Source organism: Ascidia mentula, chromosome 9, assembly GCF_947561715.1.
Source record: "Ascidia mentula chromosome 9, kaAscMent1.1, whole genome shotgun sequence".
Classification (NCBI taxonomy): Eukaryota; Metazoa; Chordata; class Ascidiacea; order Phlebobranchia; family Ascidiidae; genus Ascidia; species Ascidia mentula.
This window is the reverse complement of record NC_138574.1, coordinates 1,764,837-1,789,979: the sequence shown is the minus strand read 5'-3', so window position 1 is coordinate 1,789,979 and position 25,143 is coordinate 1,764,837. Positions and strand designations below refer to the sequence as shown.

Sequence of the window (25,143 nt, the reverse complement as noted above, 5' to 3'; positions counted from 1 at the left end):
ACTGCATTATAAACCACTTTCTGAGTGACATTAAATCATATCAACCCCCTGGCGGACCGCAGTTACCCATGTCTGTTGTAGATTGCAAAGCACTTTAAGCGATTGCAATGAAACACGAGAATTACAACAATACAACTTTCGTACGACGACAGAAGACCCACAAAACTGCTGCACGTTATAATTCATGCATCAAATAGAAAGAAGATTTATGGGAGATACCAGAATACTGTGTTGTTCTACCCAGACTTCATTCGTCCAGCCTTGCTATAGAGTAATATATGAGCAAGCACAAACAAATAACAATTCGCGGTAATTTTGTGTCTTAGCCATGTACGTAAACTACGATCGGAAACGTTGGGTTTTACCAAACACTGATTTGTTTTGTACAAGCAATGGAGCCAATCATGTTTTTATAGTGAGCTTCAGACTAGGCCACTGATTCGGCCTAATAGGTCTCATCAGTGCATCTATAGTGTGACTTACAACGATCTTGTAAGCTAAATAGCCGGCAAGACTTCCACTTTGTGGTGACTATGCAGCCACCATTCACCATTGGGTACCAAAATAAAGCGCAACCCGCCGGAAATCAACCAATTCATTTGTTATTAACTGAACACCTGCGCATAACCCGGTGAGACTGCTGTATTACGTTATGCATATATTACGTACCAATGAAATAAACAACAAACAAAATGATAATGGAATTCGCTTGTATTTTTGTGCAGATTTTTAATGGAATTTTTTTTTTACCTTTTAAGTGTTTCACAATTTAAGATAAAACGAATGACTATTTTTTTGGAAACCGCCATTTGTGTGATTTAAGGTTAACTGACAAGTACGGTGTAATCGACACGGTTGCTTCATGCCGGAAGTCAAGTAATCCAACATTCTTTTATTATCGTTTCACACCTTGGTATCACCTGCCTACTGTTCACCTTGTTAACCACATTACCGCTGGTATCTCGTCGCTCAGCATGTGGCCTTGAGTCTGTCCAATGAATTGGATCTGTATTAGAAGCTTATCTGATATATTCGCACGGTCAAATCGTTTACTCCTCTTGTACACAGTAGTATGGGAGTGTATTTAGTGAGGTATATAACGCGCGCGACAACTTGGTTCCTTTTTAGTTGCCGTGGCGGAGGTGAAAAACGTTGAGGTTGAGATTTTACGCGTGTCGGTTTATTCCTACTGAGCAGGTCGTAATATTACAAGGCAATAAAAAGGGCGTTTTACGAGTTATAATTTTTAGTTTTTGTAAAAGTTTGACCAGATTTTGCGTTGAGATACAGTGTTACAAAACATATACTTTACGGAAGGATTTGTAAAAATAAGCGTTGTTTGGAATGCGATATTTGTGTGCTAGTGACGTTGGCAGTCGAAATAGTTTTGCAAACATTAAATGGTCAATTTGATTTTGTTGTTGTAACGACAAAGCAAAGGTTTTTGGTTGCAAATGTACAAATTATTTATTAATTTAAACAAAAACTTTATAATTAGTGCAACTATTTTTTCACTGCACGCATAGAGTCACACAACAAACTTTTTCTCGTTTTTTTGCAGAAAAAATCTCCTGTATTGCAATCTGTTGAAATGGGCCGCCTTCTGTTCATCCTATTCTGCATCCCCTTGTATTATGACGTAACAAATGCTGCTACACCATCACCGCCCAGTGTTGCCGAGGTGAGAGTTCCACTACTCACGATTTGCCCTTTGACCTTCATTGTTTCGCCGCAGGTGAGAAGTTGTCGCATGGAGACAGGGGACCACGCATACGCAAGGGGGCGCTGTACAGTCCTGCCTCGCTACAAATCTTCTTTCTGCAGTTTTACGCAGCCGGGGTAAGTAGGAATTATTTTTATTATTTTACAAACAAAACGGCCAACGTCATTTTCTCCACGTTTGTATTGTTGTATTCAGGCCCCGCAAGAGGGTCCATAAAAGTCTAGGGGGCAATTAATGCCAAAAGTGGGCCCATGAATATCATTGTCCACTTCAAACCGAGCATTTATTCTGCGAAAGTTTGGGATCTCCTTTCGAAACATTATTTGGCTCTCAAGGAACTTTGTGGTTAAAAGTTATGAAATTCTTGGTCACAAACTGTGTTTCTCCACAGATTAAGGCCAAAGGAAACGACCGACTGCCCATTAAAAGACCCTCGGAATCCCAGAAGTAAGTATTATGTAAAGTTTTTCTCTGTCAAGCGTTGTCAACAAACTGAAGGACGCCAGGTTTTATCAAAAAAAAACTTTTTGAAAAGTCGATCAATACACCAAGACTTGCTATCCCAAAACCATTAATAACGTTTTGTGGTATTAAAGCCCTTAAATTCCACAGAATAGTTAACAAAACCGGTTGTCAGTAACAGTTAGTGTTTCGCTTAACACAAATATTTTCTATGACTGCATCGGCTGGAATAAGACGAACACGCCATGTTACATCTGCAGTTCGCAGACCTCACAAAATGTGGTTAAATCTCGTAGACGAACAATACCACAGACTTCGAACTTTCCCCGATATATATTACAATGTGGCATCAATACATCGTTGCACGTCTGCGGTATATAGCAGTTGGTCGATTCCGACACGGGAAATTCCAACTTTATATAATAATATCAACACGATTCCCTGCAAGGTTTCGAAACAAGTGTAGATCTGATGCCTCACTGTGGAGAGTTATTTGTTATGAAACTTTGTCATCTGGTTTTTGATGAAGCTGCGTCTTTTTTGCAGAGTTTAAGGTGTCACAGTCCAATTCCATCTTTCAAGCAAAAATGTTGATTAAAATTGTACAACATCAAACCGCAACTGAGGTTGTTGTAATTTAGATTTGAAAACAAGATTCGCAAAGTTAGTGATAATAATGTCCGAAGGAATAAATCTAATCTGCAACATCTGAGATTAACCAATGGTGAAAGTAAGCCTGAACTGTCTGTAATGCCGTTAGGGCAGGGGTGCACAACCCTTTTACTATTGCCGGCCGCATCACACACACCACTGTGTGCTAACGGCCGCCACTGAATGTACTGCTTTTCCGAAGATATACTCCTGATAATTACGACAAGTTGACGTGAGCATTATTTGAAAGGAATGGAAATGATCCATACCTGAAAAATGTGCACTATTTATTATTTACATTTTCCAAATTACGTATATTGCAATGTAATGAAATGTCGAATTATTCAATGGCTGCCTTGTTCTTGCACGCTAGGTTCACGTCTCCATCATAAAATAATCCACTTTCCATTTGGGATTAAATGCCCTTTTCTCTTGTTTTAACAACCTTTTGCGTTTCAGCCACATGACTGAGTGATTTCACTGTTACATGACAATTCACCGATATGCTATTAATGTTTTATGACGTCACCATCTCTATTGTTGCGCTTTTCCTCGGTTGCGGTGGCTGCACCAGTTACTCGCTACAACGAACGAATGCGTGTAACGCGGATAAGGAAACGAGCCTAAAGAAAAGCTTAACTCTTGAGACCGCTGGAAAAACAAGTTTCAGAAGCAACGACGGCCGCCAATGCATGTATTTTGATATAAATGTGCACGGCCGCAAAAAATAGCGTCCGCGGCAGCATGTTGTGCACCGCTGCGTTAGGGTAACAATCCAACAGCTGAATCAGATATTTGTCAGAGTATAGCTGGTCGTCACCTTCAGCAAAAATACTCGCCGTCAGTACCAAATTTTATTATGAAAATATTTTTAGAATTCACCAAAAACGGGACAACGTGCAGTTTGCGCCACCAAGCGAAAATTCCGGACTCGGGTGTTTGCGCATGCGCAGACAGTACATCGGTATGCATGGGAAAACACCTCTTCCGCCACAACCATCCAATCTGTGCCAACCTCACAGATTTCTGCACTTCCAAGGCCGACCCTCCCCGGGGAAACTGGCCCTGGATGACGTTGTTCCTGTTGTTGTGCTTCCTTCTTGGAATGTAACTCCAAAAATCAGGTAAGGAACTTTGAGGGTGGTTTTTATGTCACAGTTTATTCACGTCCCGACGAACGTTATACACAAGAATGTTATTGAAAATGTTGCACACAAAACACTTGCAGTTGTGTGATTATATGCCCAAAAACTAGAGGTCACTATAGGAATGTTCGGATATGGTTTACATTGGAACTTTGCCACATTTGAGATTTTCCACATATGTTTCCAAGCCAATGCCAGCGTAAATCGACATTAAAAACGTCACATCAGAGTAAGTTCGGATTCACACAAAAAGCAGCAACTGAACTTAAACATATGAAGTGGACGTTTGTTACCCATGCGGAACTTTTCGTATACCCATAAGAAATACACAGACTGTAAACCAGGTGCCTTAACCTGTTTATACTAAGGACAAGTATGACGCATGCGTTACTTCCACGGCCTTAGAAAATCTACTTTTTTGCCGAAATATTTTACTCGGAACAATGGTAATTGTTGCTGGATTAAGCGTGCGTCCTGTTTTCGGGAAGATACTTTTACACCGGGTCACAAAGTTTTTTCCAAACTTGATCCACATATAAGCCTATGTAACATAGAAATCTGTGCGAATATTAACGCTACGATTTCGAGTAGTATTTCAACTCAAAGTTATAAACAAAAATAACAGGCGGTGGCCCTGTTCACGCCTAATTATTAAAATTCGCACAGATTTCTGTTTTACACATACTTATATGTGGATCAAGTTTGGAAAAAAACTTTGTGACCCGGTGTAGTAGTATTTTTCCTGTTTTCGTAGCTAATGCTGATGTTGAGGTTTCCCTGTGGTAGGGAAAAAATGCCCATTGGATTTATAAATAAGATACATTTCGACAAACTGCGGCGTTCAGCGGATCTACTTGAAAGGAAGTTTAATTGTGTTAAAGTTTTCGAACTTATAACAACGAGGAGGGCGTTTCGACACAAGGGTTTTTAATATTTTGAAATTGACTTTGAAGTTTCCGATTGTGTTACACAGGGAAGTGTTGCTGGAATTGATTGATTTCGTGAAGAAAATATTCTCATTGTTAACGAGTTTGGCGAACCAAACATCAAAATTCAAAACTAAACTCAACACGCATTGATTTGATGATGAATTGGTCGTGTTTTGTGCTCATGAAAGAGTACTTGTGAGTGGCCTTCGATAAATTGTAACATTATCGAAAATTCTTCGAAGTCGAGGTTCTTTTTACTGCCCTGGTCACGTGTGTAGTTCTGCGAAACCACGAAGCCATCGTAGGTTACCAAACGTTACGTCATGTTAACCAATAGCTGCTCAAACAAAGCGTCCTGCCAACTTTTACCAAGCTATAAATTACAAAGAAAAAGTCTTTGAAATTTGTTGGGCGGCCACACACGATTCAACAAACTTTCTTCCAAAAACTTTATACAAGAGATCTTGACGTAAAATAGAAAAATCCTAAAATATCTTGAAAAAGTTTGTAACACTATTAAACGCAGGCGTCCGCGCTATATACCGGAGGAGTTAGGTCTATCGCAAGTAGTTGCCCTTCATAATGTAATCGTTAAAATGCAAAATTGGCATTTGTGGTCCGCTGAAAACCATAAAAATATTTAAAATGCAGCACCTAGAATATAATATATTAACCATTAAAGGCGCCAGAGAGTATTCAAACATTCACCGTAATTGTAACGCAACAACTATCAATCTATCAGGCCCGTTTTTTTCCCGCGTTCACATATTTCAGTCGCAGAAAGGCTAACTTTACTTGTTATTTGCCTCGATATATTTCCAAAAACACCACTTTTTGTCGAAAGTTTTTCAAAACGATGAACAGAGAATAATTTACTTTTGTAACAACCTGAATATCGCGTAAAATCTGTTAAACCCGTCTTACGAACGTAGGGTTGAAAGTCAGACGTTATTCTGGGAAATCCGGCCTGTGTTCCATTCCGTGAGAGGATAAACATGTTGATTTCTTTCAACAAGTTTGAGAGATATCATGATGTGTTCGTCTTCCCCCACTCCCATCCAGTTACACGCACCTGGCATTGAAACCGCTCGCGTGTTTTCCACATTCCTTTGTGCCTGTGCCTGTGTCTGTATGAGATAAACGCAGTGACAAGAATTGGAGATTGCGTTGGCATGGCAACATTGTTCCTTTGGGAGTTATTTTTCAAAACTAAACAAGTATTGACTTGCTCATTGACTGTTTGAGAATCTGGCCCTCGGTTAGACGTTTTATTTAGGAAAATCTACTTCGCTTAACTAGGTATTATCAGTTTCTGCGAATGTAATATTAAAAAAAAACAGTGACACACACAAAAAAGATACACTTATTTGAAGTAAAATGGAGGCTTGTTGCTTCAAAAGACAAAAACAGTTGACCTTCATGTCACGTGATAACTGGCAACAGTGCATATTTGAACTCTAATTCTTTTCTGTTTCTATTCGGTTGCTATGGATTGAAACCTACAGTGCGTTATATTAGTCCTTGCACTTTTATTGAAGGACTGATTTTTAAAAACTATTCCAACAATGTTATAAAATGGCATTTTTTTGTGCAGCAAAATCTTCCATCTCACTTTTATGAAACGATTGTTGCATAAATCCGGTTTTCGGTTGAAAGTCAAAAAACATGAAACTGTTGTATTTAAAGGTTTTGATTGTGGATAAAAATGCTTCAAATACGATTATTAAGAGAGAATTCGTATCATTTTAACGTTGTCTTGTGATGAAACCATATTGCCATCAGACGATTTGTTCGTTGACAAAAATACTCTTTTTTCGGTTGCAATGCCTTCTGAACTGACTGCAAAAAGACAAACTTACATTAATATCTGTATCCTTATTTATTCCTCGGTTGCTGTACATTGAAACACCAATACAAAATCTCACTTTAGAAGCAAGCAGGAAAGAGAGAAAATCGACTCGGTCGAGAGTTAATTTACATACAACAATAACACGCGCGCAAAAGCCACGACGTCATAATCAAGCACAATACAGCACGATTCTTAAAAATCACACCTTATTATCATACCATTGACATTTCGGTAGCGAGGAAAATTCGCTCGTCTCGAGGTTTTGGACAATTTAAATGGCCACAATCAAATTGCGTCTAGGTAACGAGTGGTTTTTGAGTAACAACGGGATTATTTATTGTGAATTGTGAACAAAGATGCTGAGTTTTACTTAGTAACACCCCAATATGCAAGGTTTGGGTGGCGCTATACACGACGAAAAACTATCATAATTTTCGATGGTTATGCATAATAAAAACGGTCACAACAAATAAAGGCTAGCTTTAAATTCATTTGACCCAAGTCGGCGAGAAAATATTCCAGGCCTAAAAAAATTCCCGCCATTTTTGCTGTTTTAAAGTTTTGTGGTGAACGAATAACTCAATGCGTCCACAAAACGGCACAATTTGTGAAATTTTTAGGCGTGTGCGACGTTGCAACAAAACCCACACGTAGCTGTATACGCATACAAAAATATTTCAATAATATTGCCAAGCGGGGCGCATTGTTTAAACCAACAAGTGCAGTGGGTAGTATTTGGGTGAACTTTTAACGACCAGCTACTAAGTATGTGTAAGTTGTCTCTAAACACAGTGTATAAAGTGACATGGAACCGCACAAATAACGCTACAACATCTGGAACGACGCTTCATATTTACAACCACACGACAGTTATGACGCGAATGGAAATCGCTTGCGGCATTTTCTGAAAACGCAGTAAAAGTATAATAAGATCTAAATGTTTAAAGATTGGTAGTGAATTTTTTTTCCTTGTAAAAAAATGGGCAATTTGGATGGAATTTGTTGTAAAGACAAGTTTAGTTGAAAAGTTAACGTTTTACTTGACTGTTCAACTGTGACATTTCCACACAACATTACTCCGTGTTACACAACCGTGGGCTCCAGGGCCGCAGTATAATGAAACTGTAGTTTACAACAACTGGGGACTCCCCCTGCGATTTAGTGGAACAAAAGGCGCGAAATGTTAGTGACTTTGAGTCTAGCGAGCACTGTGAAAAACGTTTTTCGTACAATGTACAACACATCCGTAATCTTCATAAGCGGACGCGGCGCCAACAAAGCACCTTAAAAACTGTCAGTATCTCTCCCGGTTTCGACTCGGTATGTCGAGCGCCAGCGGCACCGCCATCCTGCCATGTTCCGCTTCACTGCGCGCCGTGACGTCATCACCTCGCCATTCGGGTTCCGACTTTAGCGACATCCACTGGCGAGAGTAGAGCGCGTTTAGGGTGCGCAGATCGGCCAGTTTCGTCAGAAGCTTGGGCAGCGTCACCGTGCGGTCGTGCGCGTTGCTTGTCATCGACCAGATGAGGGCGCTTAATATCTTATCGTGCAAACGTTCGACAGACGCCGAATCTTGCAAGTGACGTCGATCTGCAACAGAATGAGGGTTTAATGTGTTGAGGTACAAATCCGAGGCAATACTGGCACCAACAGGAAAAAAAATTACGTAATCAAAAAATTTAGAAGCAACAGAAACGTCGAAAAAATACAGTTTGCCAGAAGAGCTGTATTCAGCAATAAAACATGCCTCGCAGCGTCAGTAGCAATTTAACAAAAATAATTTAGTTCCCCGTAAAGACCAACAGGTGGCGCTATACCTGATTGGAAAGATTGAAGCCCATTTTCGCAAATCTACCGTGCAACTATCACACTGATATTCATGAAACGATTTGACCCCGCCAAATTAAGGTTTGCTAAAAATGTCCTCCGCGGAAATTATGAGCTTTCCGATCTGAACGCTGTTTACAAAATCCACTTCCAGTAGCTACGGAGTCAATGAGGACGCGCTGATGAACAAGCAACGGATATGCCTCGGTTCCTGTGCAAAGTCACCCGAGTCTGCGATAATTATTTGTCCTTAGCTGAGCCCGTGTCCGGTGTACTGTAAGCCCCGGTCGTCCCGGGGCCACCCGGTGTCATATGTGGGCCCGCGGAACCACCGGGTCGTCCAGGGACGACCCACGCGCGGTGGAAAAATGGACCTGTGCCACCCCCGGTTTATTTTGTCTCGCAAACGCGTTTTACAACCAGGTTCCATCACGATCTAGCGAGCGAAGTAGATTAAATCGCATCGATTACATGCCGCCATATTTATCAGATTATAAATATTGTCGCACAAGTTCCTTACCAAGTACATACGTTGTAATAAACCAAGTACATACGTTGTAATAAACCAACTGACTTCAATCGGATACGTTCTGTTTAATATTATTTCATTTCTTATCCCAATACATTGGTATCGCTGGCAGAAAGATAATGCTTAATAAAGGAATAGATTATGGCAACATGAAGGCACCATTCCTTCCCAAGTTGTAATGTTTATTAATATCCCGTTGTTTTTTTGTCGCAGTGACGTCACTCAATGGAAAAGCGGGTGGATCGTCACTCACAAAATGTGTTGAACAAAAAGCAACATTTTCTACGAATCTCTTATTACAAAGACGTTTTTTTAATAAAATTCGCCTCATTTGTAACAAATGTCTCATGTTATCGATTAAAACCTTGAACGCCGCTTTATCTCGGTGTTCAGAAAATTCAAGCAATAAAAAAATGGCCGACGCCATGTCCGTATTAAATGTTCTTTACATGTTTTCGCGTGCGTGATTCGCCCTCTTAAAATGCGCTATTTTTTAATCAAGCAATTACATCTTCGTTATATTTAACAGCATTGACGCAAACATACGCAGATCGGCTCATGATGTCTTCATATATGGCTGCTGCAAGAAGCGCGCTTAAAAATATTCCATATTTATGCCTTATAACAGTCTGCGTGGAAAGGTTACGGCGCTCTGCGTGGCTTCAAGGCATTAGAATCGGTCGAGTTCGCATTTAAGAGTGGCGTGATGCAAATTGAAAGAAGCTGCATAAACGTGATTTGTGGGTAGGTCGCACACTTCGTTGTAAAACTCGTGCCGAGTGGTTGCACGTTTAGTTTTGAAGTTGCGCGGAAAGTGTTGGCATTTAACCTTGCCGCAGCTCAGTGTTTTTCCACCCGTGTATTAAAATGTATTCCGTTTTAAATTTCGTGAAAAAATGCGCAAACTATATTCCACTCGTGTTGGTAATATTTCCCCAAGGGCAAAAAGGTTTTGAATATGCTCCACATAGACTAGCGTTGACAAACTATATTAAAGAAACTCGGCGCATGCCTATTGATGGTCATTGCACCAACGCAAGCAAATAGCCTACTTTGTTTATGTGTGGTATGTAAACGTTGCATAATTTTTTGAAGAAAGATTTGCACTGAAAACCTGATACAAATACGAAACAAAACGAGACGAGATATTTTCTTACCCGGCGCTGCCAGCACGAGGGCGCTAAAGAGCACAAGTTGGGTCTCCGTTAAGTTGAACGAATCGAACTTTTCTGCTAAGTCGAACACGGCAGCCACAAAATCGTTTCTTAATCCTGTGAAGATAAGGAATATGTTAATCGCTGTGTTACCTCGTATTAAATAGACCAGTAGTTCCCATACCGTGAACCATGGCCCTGTGGCGAACCACAAAGAAACTTACAATGGGCCACAGGGCCATTTTAATAGATTAAACTATTATGAAACGTAATTTCTTTGTCAACGAACAAATAACCAAACGAATTAGGCAATGGCCTCTAGTGACACAAAACATGAATGGTTGCACAAGCGAATGCCTATTGGACTTGAAAAAAATTTGATCACTAATTTAGCAGTCTAAGGGCCAGAAAGGGTCGATTGGCCATTCAGTCCCTAAATAAACAACTCTGGTTCAATCTGCTGTTTACCCGGGCAAATTTTAATTTCCGTTTGTCGTATCCGCGACTAAATGATTGCCAGATGCAGTTTCCTGCATTCGACTCATAATTGCTGTCGCTTTTAAGTTTTCGATGCAAATAGTTACGCGATTACACTGTCACGTCCTGAAGCTTGGAGTAAAAATGGTCCTTTCTTGTGGCTGTAAGTCGTGCAACTCTACGCCCGCAGAAACTATTTCGATCCAGCATGTTCGATTAAAACCTCGGTGCCTCACCATAAAATCACGTTTTTGTAAATCACGTGTAGGTCGTTAAAGACTGATTATGGGACCATAATAACGAACGGGATATTATATAACTTCATTCGTTAAGCAGAATTCAGTGAATTTGAAACTTTGTTCCTTTCCAGATAATTGTGTCGCATACCGAGCTTTCAAATTGCCTAAGAATGCAATAGTAAATGAGCAAAACCACACAATCATTGACAATTAAATATATCGGCAAAAGGGTCGAATTTCACATGTTTTGAGTCGGATTATGTGGCGTTTGTGCCAAAATTTGAATAAATTGTTTGTTTCTTTCGTTTATTAAGTTCTGGATTTCAATAATGGGTCGTTTGGCCCTACGGAAGGGAGTTCAATCAGTGCGACGCATTAGGGCCCATAAATTGCATCAAATTAAAACCGCTACCACTGTTGCAACAGAACTGGTCCCTAAAATAGAAATTCACGATCAAAGTCACTGATTGTAATTCACAACGAAACTGAAAGTTGAAAAGGAGAAACAATTTTTTGCATGGCGATCCAGGGTGTAACATTAACTCACCGTTGTTGCTAAGCTGCTTTCGGTTGCGACGTAACACGTCATCAACGGGAAGAGTCCCAAATGTTGCGTCATATTGCGTCACGAGGCGAACCAACAACACCTGATGACCGAAACAGAAAACTATCAATATAATGTGTTTGCGCTATTCATGGCTACAGAAAGCACTATTGCACTATCAAGGTCATCTGAGACCACATGAAATCAGGGTTTTAAGTGCGAAAGTGTGACGTCATTCGGTGCAGTATGCATTGAAATCTATCGATCTGTGATAAAAATATCTGTCATTTTATCGCAGCCATTCATCATAAAGTTGTAAACCCCCCGACAAAGGTTACTCATCCACCGTATCCACGTCTGCGGCCAATGCCCAACCGTGCGTACTCTGGTAAACAACAGTACTTTTCTGGTTGGCACTTTTAAAAAGTCTCATTATTTTCCAAAAAATGATCTTCGCGCTTTACCAGGTGTAAATAATAGTGACATAGTATTATTTTATTTTGGAAAATTTTTATTTTGACAGTACCAAGACCAGACCAGAAAAGTACAGTTCAGTGTTACAAGACAGATGCAGTTTATCACATAATTCGTACAGAAATTTTTATACATAATCTCCCATTATAGATCCCCCACTGACAACTTCGAGTGGTCTTGGGTTCGTGGCACTAAAATTCTTGCGAAAAGTGATTACTGGTGATCTAAATTATTGCATAATCATCCAAGATAACTACTTTAAAGAATAAAATTTTACATAATCCAGCAAAAAAGTAAATTCCCTTTACCTCAAATGTACCGGACTTTAGCAGGACGACTTGGTCTTGCTGCTTCAGGGTATCAAAACCTGGTACTCCCCTCGCAAACTCCACAACCTCTCGCACCGCTGCCTCGAATCTTACCTCGACTCTCGACCAATCAGGTGGACCCTGTGGTGGATGAAATAATATTGTTTATTGCAGTGTTTCCAAAACTTTTTGGGAACCTGGCAAGGTTGTTTGAGTGGCTACAGAAATCCCCAAAACAGAAAGTAATCAGTTTTTCACCGAAATCGTTGTTTTTGGCTTTGTTGTAATGCGCCAGTTGCCCAAAGCCTTAACGGAGAAATTCAGCAGTTTTTGCCTAAAACCATAGATAAGCTCACGAAAACCTTTATATTTATCCACAAAATCCACGTTGGGAATCGCATCTTTATTGCATTGTGGTTCTGTTTCACATAGTTTTTTCGCCGCCATGTTGAAAGCCGAGCACCCGGTTTGAAAAATGGACGCTTTTTCGATGCAAGCCACACACGCCACAGATTGAAACCACAATTTGACCCGAACAACGGCACCAATGCCATCAACGACCTTGTGTGGCGCCAAATACGTACCCAGGTGACTCCGTCAATGTTGTGACATGCGCCCTGCTATCGATTGTGATTTCCTCGTACGCAGAACAGTTAATCGTTTGTACAGATAACATCAGCGTTTTAAGCACGTTTTATCATCGTGAATTAAGGCGGCACAAGCAAAGACATATGCCCTTTTCGACAAAAGGCAGAGCCGCTATATCGGCAAAGCTAAGCGTAAACAATTTGCACTGGTCCAATGTCAAGTTCCCAGAAAAAAGGCGTTACCCCGTTCCTGCGCCACTCACGCGTGACGATCTTTGATTGGTCGAGAGATGGCGTCGTGACGGACTAAACGAGTTCATTCCACTCGCTCAGGATAAAAGAGAGAGTGAGTCGGTGGTTAAACAAAACGCCCCGAGCGAATAGTGATGGTTCACGTCCACGACCAAATTAGTGATTTACGGTAAACACACTTGCCGATGAATGTTGACGCTTTATTTTTGTGTGGCGTTGTTGGTTGGTTTGTGCTTAATACGGCAGCGACTAGCTTTTTAAAACCATGTGGAAACTCTACAAAATGGACTCTTTGTAATAGTTCAAAACTCCTTTTCCAAATAGGAAAAATCAATTCTCAACAAACTCGTCTTAAACATATTAACAATGCCGTTATTATAGAAGTAACTTAACATTATATAAGCCGAAAAAGAATTGAGTGATAGAATGGGTTTTACCACAAGATATCTAGTCAGCATCCTTAAAAGTCTTAAAAGCAACCAAGCGCCATCAAACGCGTTAACACGATTTTTAAACTGCTGAACGGAAGGGTTAGGTACTGATGGTTGGTAACAGCAACAAACAGTCTGGGGGAGTCAGAATTAGCAACGGCACTGGTACGACTTTGGACGTGTGATGCTTTATTAATAATCTATCATAAAGTTAGTTCCCTTCTATAGCTCCATTACCCGACGGGCGGACGTTGTTGTCTCGGCGGGCTGTGCGTGTTTGCCTGTTTTTACGCCTATAATTCTGTTAGTTGCAAGCGTACCAGGCTTAACGGCTGCACTTGGTGTAGGCGGCAGTATTTTTGCGATATGAAACTTCCTGTAACTCGAGGAGACGGGAAACGTGTTTTTTTTTAGTTTCCCTGATGATAGACGCTTTGTCCTTCCGCGCTCCCCATATGCCACAAAAAAGCTCGTTTTAAAGTTGTTTTACCCATTACAAGCAAAAACGCTGCTGCCAATGCGTTGAATTCCCGCGTTTTTTCTACGGAAACATTTGATTGTAACAAAACAAACTCTAAACTCTTCCGCAAAAGTATTTTTCAAAAACGACTTCAAACAAAGTTAAGGCCCCGAAATACAAATGATTTGGAAGGGTCGGTCCTTGAACCTCATGTGGCAAATGTGACACAACACGGATACATGAAGCGCCGCAAACTGGTTTAAACCGGTTTGAACCATAAATGTGCGAACTGTCAGGATAGTGTTTTTTCCCAGCATTCTCAATTCATAAATGTTAAAATGGAGTTTAAAATAGACAGTGATTGCTTTTCGGTTTAGACGAGTTCGACTAACAATCAGTTAAAAAGTGACGTCGGTGTCATTCATATTCGCTCCTGAGAGATTAATAAACCGTTCATTGATTCGATATAATCCGAAGAATGGTTTAATTAGGTGCGAATCACTTAAGTTAAAAGTTAAACGTTTGTTGTTACAATAACCGTTATTCGTGTGAAATCATTGCATGGGGGTTATGCGAGGTGCCGCAGTTCGGTTCAAACGGTGTTGAGTTCATTTCGGCAAATGGCAATCTGTTATTGATGTACGTGACTGGTTTAAACCGGTTTAAATCGGTTATCGACTGGATTAACCAAAAAAAAATCATAATGGCCATTTACTTTTTTACCTTTTATTACGTCATAATATCGAATAGAAATATATGTAGTTATTTAACACCCTCAGCAACCAGCAGGATTTTTACAACGTTCAATGTAACATGCCATGGCTGCCACGCGCAATCCCTTTTCAAAAGTAAAGTGTCAGGGAACCAGTCACAATATTTCCCGATAACCTCAATGCAATTCTAGACAGCTTACTTCAGAATCGCATTATCCCGTCCATCCTACAAGTCAGGCTGAAACCAAAACTCGTTTCCCGACTTGTTGTCCAAATCACAACAAACAGTTAGTTCAGTGGAGTACAGGTCGGGTCAGTAGGTTCTTTTGAGCTTCCGGTGGACGGCCACAACACATTAACCGGGCCGGTAGTGGCCCACATAGACAAAAGACATGGCGATATCTGCGTGCTTGTTTGTTTTTTGTTTTAGGCAGTTTGTGGTGGGCGCCCAAACATACTAAAAAATGTCGACAAAGCTTTTCGCTATAACGGCGTTTCGGTGAAATATCAAACTCCATTTGTAAGTTATTGACAAAGAGAATTTGGTCCGGAATAATTCTGATTGCGTTGTACAAAATGTTGCCAAGTATATTACAGGTCAATGCCACACACCTTTGTTTAAAAACAGCCTAGATCTAATCTTCACCACAAACAAACGAATTACTATGGCTACAAGGGCTACGATAGCGCTTTAGGGTAACCCGAGACCCTGTGTGAAGTTACAAGCCTAGTGAAGACGCGCCGTTGGCGACTTTGGCCGAAAAACAAAGGCACTGGAATGTGTTTACGCGGAGTCAGGTGCCACGAAGCGACAACTAAGAGGGGGTTGGTGGGAGGCGTTTCGATCGTGCGATGTGGGTTAGTGGGCGAGTTTTGACAGGGATAACTTGGACTTGCTTCGCGTGAGCGACGCACTTCGAGTAAAGTAACGATTTCTTTGTAATTTCCGGAGAATGGCAACTGATGGAAATAAACGTGTCCCTTGAGCATGGAGGGTTGCATTTTGCAAGAGCCATAAACAATCAAAACATTAAGCCATGGGCGTCTTCTAGTGCCAAGTGGTATTAGGCAAACGCGTAGATATTCCGCTCAAAACATACAGCAAATATGTGTCAAAACGAGTCTCACTAAATGCTAGCAAAAACATGTGCCGCAAATGCCCTTGATGTTATAAGGCAACGCCCAATTGCCAACGATTAGCATGCGGGCAATTGCAGCAACACTACTCTGCCATGAAAGGTTGAGCATTTCATAACACTAACAGAACATGATTGAGCGACTGAGTACGTGTGGTAGTGACGTAGACGCCCAGCAACCCATTTTTGCCAGCAAAGGTTTTCGGGGAAGTACGTCTGCGCGGGACGACATTCTTCAACGACAATGCCCCGCTGTTGAACATATGGTGCGGATGTGAGTAACTCATCTCGGCTTGCAGCCTGTTGCTGCACACTTGTCCTCCATCAAATGCTTTACGTTAACTGCCGGCTGGAACGTGCTTTTTTTGTAATCACTACTGTCGGATTTACATTGTGAATTTGTGTGCTACTAGCCTGTTTTGGAAGTTTTTTCGGGGGTCCATTTTGGAAAGACTGCGCGTTCCAGTTCTGTTAGTAATGGTTGCAGAAAAACAATGCAATTTCCACGTAACAGCTTGCCCATATTCAATATTATGTATTGTGACGCCAGCACATTTAACAATCGCCATCAAAACCTAGCGATAGATTCATATACATATTACTTGACAACTGTGAGTTGGCTTAGCGCTTATTACAATTGCGCGATCAGGTTTTGACATTTGACTTGATACGCTTAAACTTTGATTGGCCACCCTTTCGTCCTAACATTTGACGCGCACAAGGATAATATTTAAACAACAGCAACGCCCTCCTGCTTACACCAGTAAAATCGTCCGCAGCATATTGTCACGTCATAATGCAAAGGTTGTGTCGTGTTTTGTGACGTGACAAAGAACATGGCACAAGGTCGAACAGAATACCAGGCGTGATTGTATGATAATACTGACAACAGGCGACTTACCTTCGGGGCACGTGACGTCAGAAGGACGGCGTATTTGCTGACGTCACATGTGCTCTTGTGAACTTCCAGCAAGATGGACGCCATCTGTTCAGTAAAAAACACATATTGTTTTTTGTGATTTAAAAAACAAAAAGTGAATTTGGCTGACTTTGTGGGCTCTGTTGCAACTTAACTCACATTATAGAAAATAATAAATGGTTAAAGGAGTTCTCAGTGACATAATGCAAGCCACAATTTTGACATAAATCTCGTTTCATCGCAAGGCGCTTTATGCTGTCCGAAAAAAAATACATAATATTTCGTCATAGTTCTTCCGCATATTATTAATTGAAATGCGTTTCTTCCTAAAAGCGATTATGTTTTAGCGCAGGATCGACGCGCTTTGTTTGGAATTTGTGTTAATTCCGAGGATGTTCCGGCATTCTCCAAACGAAGTCGTACGTCATATGGCCCGCATACCTGCATGGCTGAGAGGGCAGAAGGGTTCGCGTGCTGGTTGTGGTTGGCGTCGCTATTCGCGTGTTCGAGATCTCCATCGTTAGCCTCGGGGCAGCCACTGTCTGGAGACGAAGATGACACTGGGCGGTGACGTGGAGAATGCGGCTCCTCTTTCGCTGTGATAACCGGTGACGTTACAAATGCTGCAGATGACGTCACCGCGGCTGTGGGGGCGGTTGTCAGGGGGCGCATGACCGGGTAGAACATCGCGTTGGGGACAATGGAGTGGTCGTTGGTAACACCTCCCCCCCATGCCAACCATGGAAATCTACAAAGAACCCCGGCGTCTTGGGGAAACACGTACCCCCCTGGGGTTGGGTAACGGAACATGGGGCGCGATGGTTGGGACCCTGGTTTGGCGAAGGTCTCTTTGGGTGATGGTTCGCCGCTGGACGAAGCGGAACTCTGCGATGAGTTTGAGTGTCTTATCACATTTACACGCATTCCAACCGGGTCGTCGGAGCTGCTGTGCTGTGGTAAGTAGTTCGCCCGAGCAGACATCTCGGACTGCTCACGAGCGCGCGCTGCCTGTGCGTGACTACGGGCTGGAAGAAGGCTCGTTGCCGGAGATCGAAGTATCAAAGCCGGCGGGCCGAGGTCCAGTCCCTGGTCTCCTGGAACGGATTCCGATGAAGACCGAATTTCTCGCGGAGCAGGTTTAAATCTCTTCTGGTCTTCATAGAGAACGGGCGATGCGCTTCGCCTTCGCGTGGACGTCATATCTACGTAACAATCGCGCTCTTGGCGTTTGGGGAATTCGAATTCCCGCTGCGATTCGTTGCGACATAGATAATGCATAGGTATCAACTCTGGGGGCTCCTTGCGCGGCATTGGACAAGGTTTGGGGCATTTGCAAGGCGAGTGTAGTGATTTGTACAGAAGCGGGTGGTTGGAAGGACTCGAGGGTCGATTACGATGCCGATTAACCCACGGTACTGTTTGTGTGGGCGACTTGGTTGTCGGGGTCACCAGACTGTTCAAAGCCCGTTCGAGCTGTTCAGTCGTTTGTTTCGCAGCCGGGGATATGTTTTCGGGGTTCAACCCTTCCTCTTCCAGCCTATGAAAAATATATGTTTGATTTTATTGTTGAAATAATTATTCTCATATTGATAAGTGGAAATTTGCACTTTAACCTAAATCAGAAAAAAAACATCAAGTGAGGAATACTGCCCTCCTGGCAAACTTTATTTTATCGACGTTTTTCAACGTTTCGGCTGTTATGCAACAGCCTTCATCAGGAGGTAAGAATGTAAGTTAAGCAATGTGGACAAAATTAAGGCACATAAACAAACCTCCCGATGAAGGCTGCTGCACAACAGCCGAAACGTTGAGAAACGTAAATAAAATAAAGTTTGTCAGAAGAGCAGTATTCAGCAATAAAATATGCCTGGCAGCGTCAGTAACAATTTAACAAGTTAGGAATTCACGAAACCTAAAAAGTTTTAGGTTTTGGTCAAACATGACGGTCGTTAGAATAAAGATAACATTGCAAACATTTTTTTTTAAATTCTCGTTGCAGCAAATTTGTGATTGTAAAACATGTGCCAAACATCTACCTCTTGGCAGCCAAACGTTCAGCAATCAAACGAGCTTTCACCTTCTTCGGAATCCGACCGTATTTAACCGCTGAAATATAAGGACAACAAGTTTAGTGCGAAGCTAATTGCTGAGATCGGTGAGAGACAATAATCGCTAATGTCAAATGTACAGACAATGTATTGAGTTGCAAGGGGTTCTATTTGGTTCAACAGTTTTGCTGAGGGCTCAATACACGTACACGCTTCGTCTGAGAGCAGCCACGCGCATCGGCAGCCTCTCTGCACGCGATACAACAAGCTAACAAGAATGAACCGACTGTAGACGGTGTTTTTTTCAACGGGGACAAGACAAGGTGGTGGCAAAAGTTGAGGGCATTTTTGCACCCTTTTAACCTCCTTATAGTGAACATAGTTTCTTTCACGGAGTGCGAAGACCATGACCTCTAATAGCGAAACTGACGTGTCATGTGGCATTGACACAATCGGAAATTAGGGAATGGTTTCAAAGTCTATATAAGGCAACTGAGTCCATTCCTGTGCAGCCGGGTTACACGAGTTCTTTCCCCCGCGGTAAAAGCGGTTTCTCGCGTAGGGTTTCGGCGACGAGACCCAAAGGTAGATAGCATCGGAGAAGCGGCGACCGAACGCGAAAAAGGAGGGAATTTTTTTCACTAAGAGTGAAGAAGAGTAAGAACCGATTTAAACTCGCGGCGAGCGAAATAAAAAAAACGAGTTTCTTACCAAGAATTGTGACGTACAGATTAAAATGGCGGTTTTGGATTGTAGATGGAGGCCCGGTATCGTCGCCCTTTATCACGATATCGATACCGCAAGCGTTTTTTTGGTTTTGTTGCTTGGTTTGGCGGTAACGTTTTTAGTTGTTTTGGATTTTTACCGGGAATATTGAATCTTAAGATTTGAGATGATATTGTGCGTTCAAACTAATGTTAATACAACAACAAAAAATAATATTTATTGAAAAAAAACATAGTCCTTTGTTTACAGCTAAGATTAATTCCAACAATTATTTTTAATACCATTCAAAAAGACAAAGTATTCTTGCAAATGGCAACCTGAAAAACATGTAAACGATCCTTCGGTGGATTTTTAATTTGAAAACTGAAGCGATGGACAAAATGGCCAGAAACTTTACGACCCTCGCACTGCCAAATGTTAGAAGCACGTTTAACAGGCGATAAACTTACCGTCTTTTGACATTCCAACCAAAATGCACTTCATGAAGCGGCAAGTCTGACACCGATTGCGGTTGTCCCTCGTTATGCTGCAAGCGCCATCCAGAACACACGAGCGATAGGTGATTTTTTGCTGAATCGTCCTCCTGAAGAACCCCTGAAGCCAAATACACGTCGTCAGACGGGAACCTTAATTTTGGCAAAATCTTGCCCTCGATTAAGCATTGTGTCATTACCAACGACACCAATATATCGTTATATGAATTAAATTGTTTGAAATAGTCATTTACAAATAAACAGTTGACTCCAATTCGAAACATCTTGTTACGTCAAACAATTCAATACGCGTCGTCAGTTTACATTTAGGCAATCACAAATATTTAATCTTTGACGACTTGAACAACTGCATTTTTTTTGCCTGACAGAGATTAAAAAATTCAAAACAATATTTTTACAATAATAAAAGGGAATTTTCTGTACGAGGTGTTCTGAATTTTTTTGATTCAAAACAGATTAAAAAATATTTTAATTGAATTTGTCACAAAGGAATAAACGCGACAGTTACTAAACAATGGCGTCTGTTCACATAACAGTATATATTTTTTCAAATAACTAGCTAGGCCTGCGGTGTTAAAGTGTTGGACAGCGTTTATTACAGCAAGGGCATTGGAAGGGCTGTTGAACGATTAAACCTTAAAGGGTGTTGTGACCTTGTGTATTGTACTTCCTCGTGCTAACTGGCTGAAGCAAATTAGACTTACCGGAAGGCATTAGCAAGCGCTAGCAATTTTCTACACAGTAAAACGACTTTTAGGTCTGGGTAAGTCACTGCCAAAAATAAACAAGTTCATGCTACGGACTTCCCTTGCGTTTCGGTTGGGACACAGATAAAATCACGAAGCACAATAAATATGAATTTTGTTAGAAACATAACTGACGGTTTTGCAAACCTTCAATACAAACAAAATAGCCAATGCATTAGTCGAGAATTTCATGATACATTAATTATGTGTTGCGTTAAGGATGGCATTGAAAGGGGCCACACAAAAAGTGCTACCATTGTCACTTTGCCCCAGTAGTGGGAAAGCATCCCTCCTGCATCGATGCATTAGCTGCGATAGTAGCTGTTCTTAATGTGGAAGGCCGCCTAACGTTTGACTGGAGCAACAAAGCAATTAACAATCCTAGGCACGTGTCAGACTCACGTTTTAAGTTCTTAGGAAGGAACAATGGCTCGGTACGACGCGTCACCGTCGCGACGGTAAGCATCCGCAAAGTGACTTTCAACCACTTCGGCCTGTTGTATATATTGTGTGTGTTCGTGAATTTTATTAACAACGGTCACCGACTTGCACAGGCGGATTCCTGTAGTCAGTTTTGACATTTTCTGTATTAACATAGGTCTGGCTTTTTCGTTTGTGTATTGGTGATGTTAGTATTTATGTCTTGCTGCTTCGAAAAGACATGTTTTATTGGTGTGTGTGTGTAGATCACAGTTTTTAGCCGATGTTTTACCTCTGGTAGGGATGCAACGCGTTTTCAAACACAAGTTTTTTGTTTTTCGACTGGAAAAGGTCCATGTAAAGTAGTTTGTCAGACTTGTTAAATGGTAAAACTTCTATAGGGACTGCTACACGCCTATGCTTGAACAAAGTTTTACCCCGTTCGGGTGTCAACCACAAATGGGGGGGGGAATCAAATTTACATACAAGTCATCACACGTCTAATGATAAATACCTGTTCTTCCCGGAAGCATACACTATATCTGACGTTTGCAAAAAAAATTGTCCCTCATAGAGTTGCCACCACTGTCAAATTCTTGAGCTCAAGCGTTTCGGGCCATGCGAGGGTTGACAGACCAGGAAAGCTTCAACGCATCGACAATAGTGACCGAGACAACTATTAGGGCAAACAAATGCATTTCAAAGCCGTACGTCGACGTCGCCCTTTTGTATGCGTGGTACTATATTCAATACGTGTATTTCAAATGCATTGTGCGAAATGGAACTGTCAATGCAAGAGTTTTGACAGCCTGGTCCCAATGAAGTTTAGCTTCAATTCTGCGTCCATATGCCCCACAGTAGTATTAAAGTTGTATGCAGCAGCACTTTTCACCGCCCAAATCCAACGGTGCAAGTTTAACGTAGCATTTCTTCCCGTGCCAAAACACCAATAAACCTAATTTCCTTTAAATAGGCTTTCAAAAACACGTTTTGCTAAAATAACGTAGACTTTACCGGTGGTATGCGCGCACCAATGGAAGTAGGCGCAAGACAACCAGGTTGTTCGCAGGAATATTCGACAAAATGTTTGGTGCGGACAAACCAACTTAAGTTATACATTAAAGAGTTGAATTATTTACAAATAATACACTCATTTACAGCCCTTAAATAAAATACGACGAATAAAACATAGGCGGTTTTTTGATAAAACGTAGGCGGTTCGTGGCAGCTGAGCAAGACTTCGTAGGGGCCTAGTAGTGGGAATTCAGCTTGGGAACAACTGACGTGAAACTTTGTTTACTAAGATAATGTTTTCTGTTGCTATTTATTCGTGTTGGTACGTTTTTGTTGGTGTTTGTTGTGTGCTGTACCATTACCCGGAGGCCTTGTAGGATTGCAGTAGAAAAGTCGATGAATAAATGTTACGTTTAAATGTGGCAGAAGAACAGATTATTAAAATTCTTTGTTAACTAGTTGACAACATCACAAGGAGTCGCCAAAGCAATCCGAGATGCTCTGACAGAGTGCGTGGGTTTGTGGCAGGTGTGTGTGGTAACGGTGAGGCGTTTCCCTTTGAAAGTTCCATTTGTCCCACACTTTCCAAATGGATTTTAACACGACAACGAGGACCCAGTTTTCCAAACATTGTAGCAGGCTCACAACAATTAGGTTTATAGTTAAAGACAAGCGCGTCACTTACAACGGTGTAAGTTTCACGTGGAATGTGGGTGCAGAAAATTTGAAGGACGCTTGACTTGACCCTCGTATTCACTTGTGAAGCCGTATGTTTATTCAAGCATGTAAAGCGGTAAAATTTTTGACGTTTAAATATGTTGTTGCATGGTGCCAAAAACAACCCGAGTGGTAGTTATTGCGAGATCCCATTACGTTTACAGGCTTCGCAGCCTAGCTGGATCAGCCACTTTTTTCTCGACAAGTCGGAGCAAGATCTGAAAAGTCCATCTCCCGGTTTGAACTCACGACCCTAGGCTAACCAGGCCCAACGCTGTACCATCTGGAGCTCGGCGGTTTCATTACATGAAACATTACTGCGTTATTGCAGGATAAACTTAACTCATAAGCTACCCCACGAGAGCGGGGTGCAGCAAATAGCAAACAGACGCCTAAGAACCCCATGTTTTACTTTAAAACCAAGGGATCTCTATCATAAAGTCTGGGTTCCACCAACAATTACATGCGGCTCTCTTAACAAATATGATTTTTGACTAGTCCCATTTAACTGCGTTTGTCGGTACATTGTAATGCAGTTGATGACAAACACAAAAATTAAATTTAATTAAATTGAATTGAACCACAACGTCATCTAATTGTGGTGAATCTTATAATCCCTTTAAAAAAGATATTAAATTTGCCAACTAACATTATGCAAACTTTTCCTAATAATAATAATACCCCACTCTTTAAACAGTTCCAAATAAATGATTGTAATGATCAATGAAACTTATGTTGTCAGCCAATTACCCACCTTGCAGCCCTCGCAGGAGTAAACACCGTAATGCACTCCAGAAGCCTTGTCACCGCATACTTTGCACTGCATCTCAAGGTAGTCGAGAGACAAAGCTGTGAAACAAAATGTTCGAAAATTAGGTAAAATATACATGGGATTACACGATCACATGTGACTAATACACTTACCGAACACAATATATATTGCCCAAGTAACAGTCGATTCTATTTTGTAAGGACACGTCAATCCCCACTTGTAGACTTATGTGCTAAGTATTTCGTATTCACAGCAACGCAAAGCGCCACATTATCTCTCTCTATGTGCCAAAGCAAAACCACACAAATCAAATTGTGTATCGAGGTTAGCTGCACCTACTTTTGAAGTGCTAATGCAGTTTAATTTGTGGGCAATGAGTCAGCGCATAACAGATGGTCGCATTTTTCCACCGCCTCTGGAGTCTATTTGCGGTGACTCTTTATTGGCAGGGCGTGTGACAATTGGAGGTTGCGTTTTGTTGGCAATTACGCAACTTGTGGATTAGAACAAGGCGCGCGTACCTGTTGGATAACAAAACTTGGCCGAAACCGGACGCGGGTTTACGTTATTTATCGAAAATTGGCCAGCGGAGTTGAGTGCCGGGCACGATTAATCGCCAAGTTTCCAGGTGCAGTCTGGCAGCAAATGAAAGCTTTCAAATTGAATTTAATTGTGCGGAATTGAAGTGACGTGACCACAGTTGGATTCGATCAGTGAACGTGGCAGTGCGGTGTGATACGGCCAAGTGCTTCAACCGTGCCGCGCCGACGACAAATCGTCGACAAGCTACTGCGGCGTCACGTATTACGGAACACTGGTAACGCGCGCGCAAGACAGATGCAAAACAGTTCGCGCCCCGTCCGCCGAGGGCTGGGAGGATCACATATGCTTAAACAACCACGTGCGACAAACCCGCGTACTTTGTCTGGTTTCTGACTCGAGCAAATTTCGCCAAATGTCCCCTTGCACCGTTATATGATTTCTATGCATTTTGGTTGAGATAATATGTTTTACAGCGGGTCCAGACAACAAGAAACCCGGGCTTCTGCTTTTTTTAATGTGGTGTCAATATTTTTAAGATCGCCAAGATACAGGATCCAATTTTCGCGGTTTGTGAAACCGCAAACGCCCAAAATGTCGTTTTTTATCAAAACATTTTCACACATTTTAGTTCAAAAAATCACCTGTGGATTTTTTTTTGTTCGTCGACTTGGACGTTCCACTTGCATTTGGTGACGCAATCAGTTTGCTGACGTCACGTTCCAGAAGCTTACGGTCGAAGAAGTCGCGCGCGTCGTTCGCCAGAGTCTCGCGTTCGAGCGCCGCGACATGGCCGATGGTCTGATCAATTTCGGAAGCCATGTTTTAATATTTAAGTTGCAAGAAGTCCTAAA

General features: G+C 41.6%; 2 protein-coding genes across 3 annotated transcripts in view; one reads left to right on the top strand and one right to left on the bottom strand.

Moving 5' to 3' along the window:
• Positions 1-9,525, top strand: part of LOC145914791 (uncharacterized) — a 14,746-nt gene extending 5,221 nt beyond the window's left edge. For both annotated transcript variants that reach the window (XM_083002637.1, XM_083002638.1), the window contains exons 3-7: positions 1,562-1,681; positions 1,736-1,839; positions 2,115-2,170; positions 3,712-3,960; positions 9,332-9,525. In XM_083002637.1, coding sequence (XP_082858763.1) covers positions 1,592-1,681; positions 1,736-1,839; positions 2,115-2,170; positions 3,712-3,947 — 486 coding nt within the window. In that variant the 5' untranslated portion in view covers positions 1,562-1,591 and the 3' untranslated portion in view covers positions 3,948-3,960; positions 9,332-9,525. The remainder of the gene's footprint in view (positions 1-1,561; positions 1,682-1,735; positions 1,840-2,114; positions 2,171-3,711; positions 3,961-9,331) is intronic.
• On the bottom strand, positions 6,771-25,143 carry LOC145914788 (nuclear receptor subfamily 1 group D member 1-like). The gene is made up of 10 exons (XM_083002633.1): positions 24,934-25,143; positions 23,732-23,826; positions 20,036-20,180; positions 18,849-18,918; positions 17,254-18,349; positions 16,795-16,878; positions 12,315-12,455; positions 11,536-11,635; positions 10,276-10,389; positions 6,771-8,352 (listed from the first exon to the last, which is right to left on the bottom strand). The coding sequence occupies exons 1-10, from the start codon at positions 25,109-25,111 to the stop codon at positions 8,054-8,056; spliced, it is 2,322 nt and encodes a 773-aa protein (XP_082858759.1). The 5' UTR covers positions 25,112-25,143; the 3' UTR covers positions 6,771-8,053.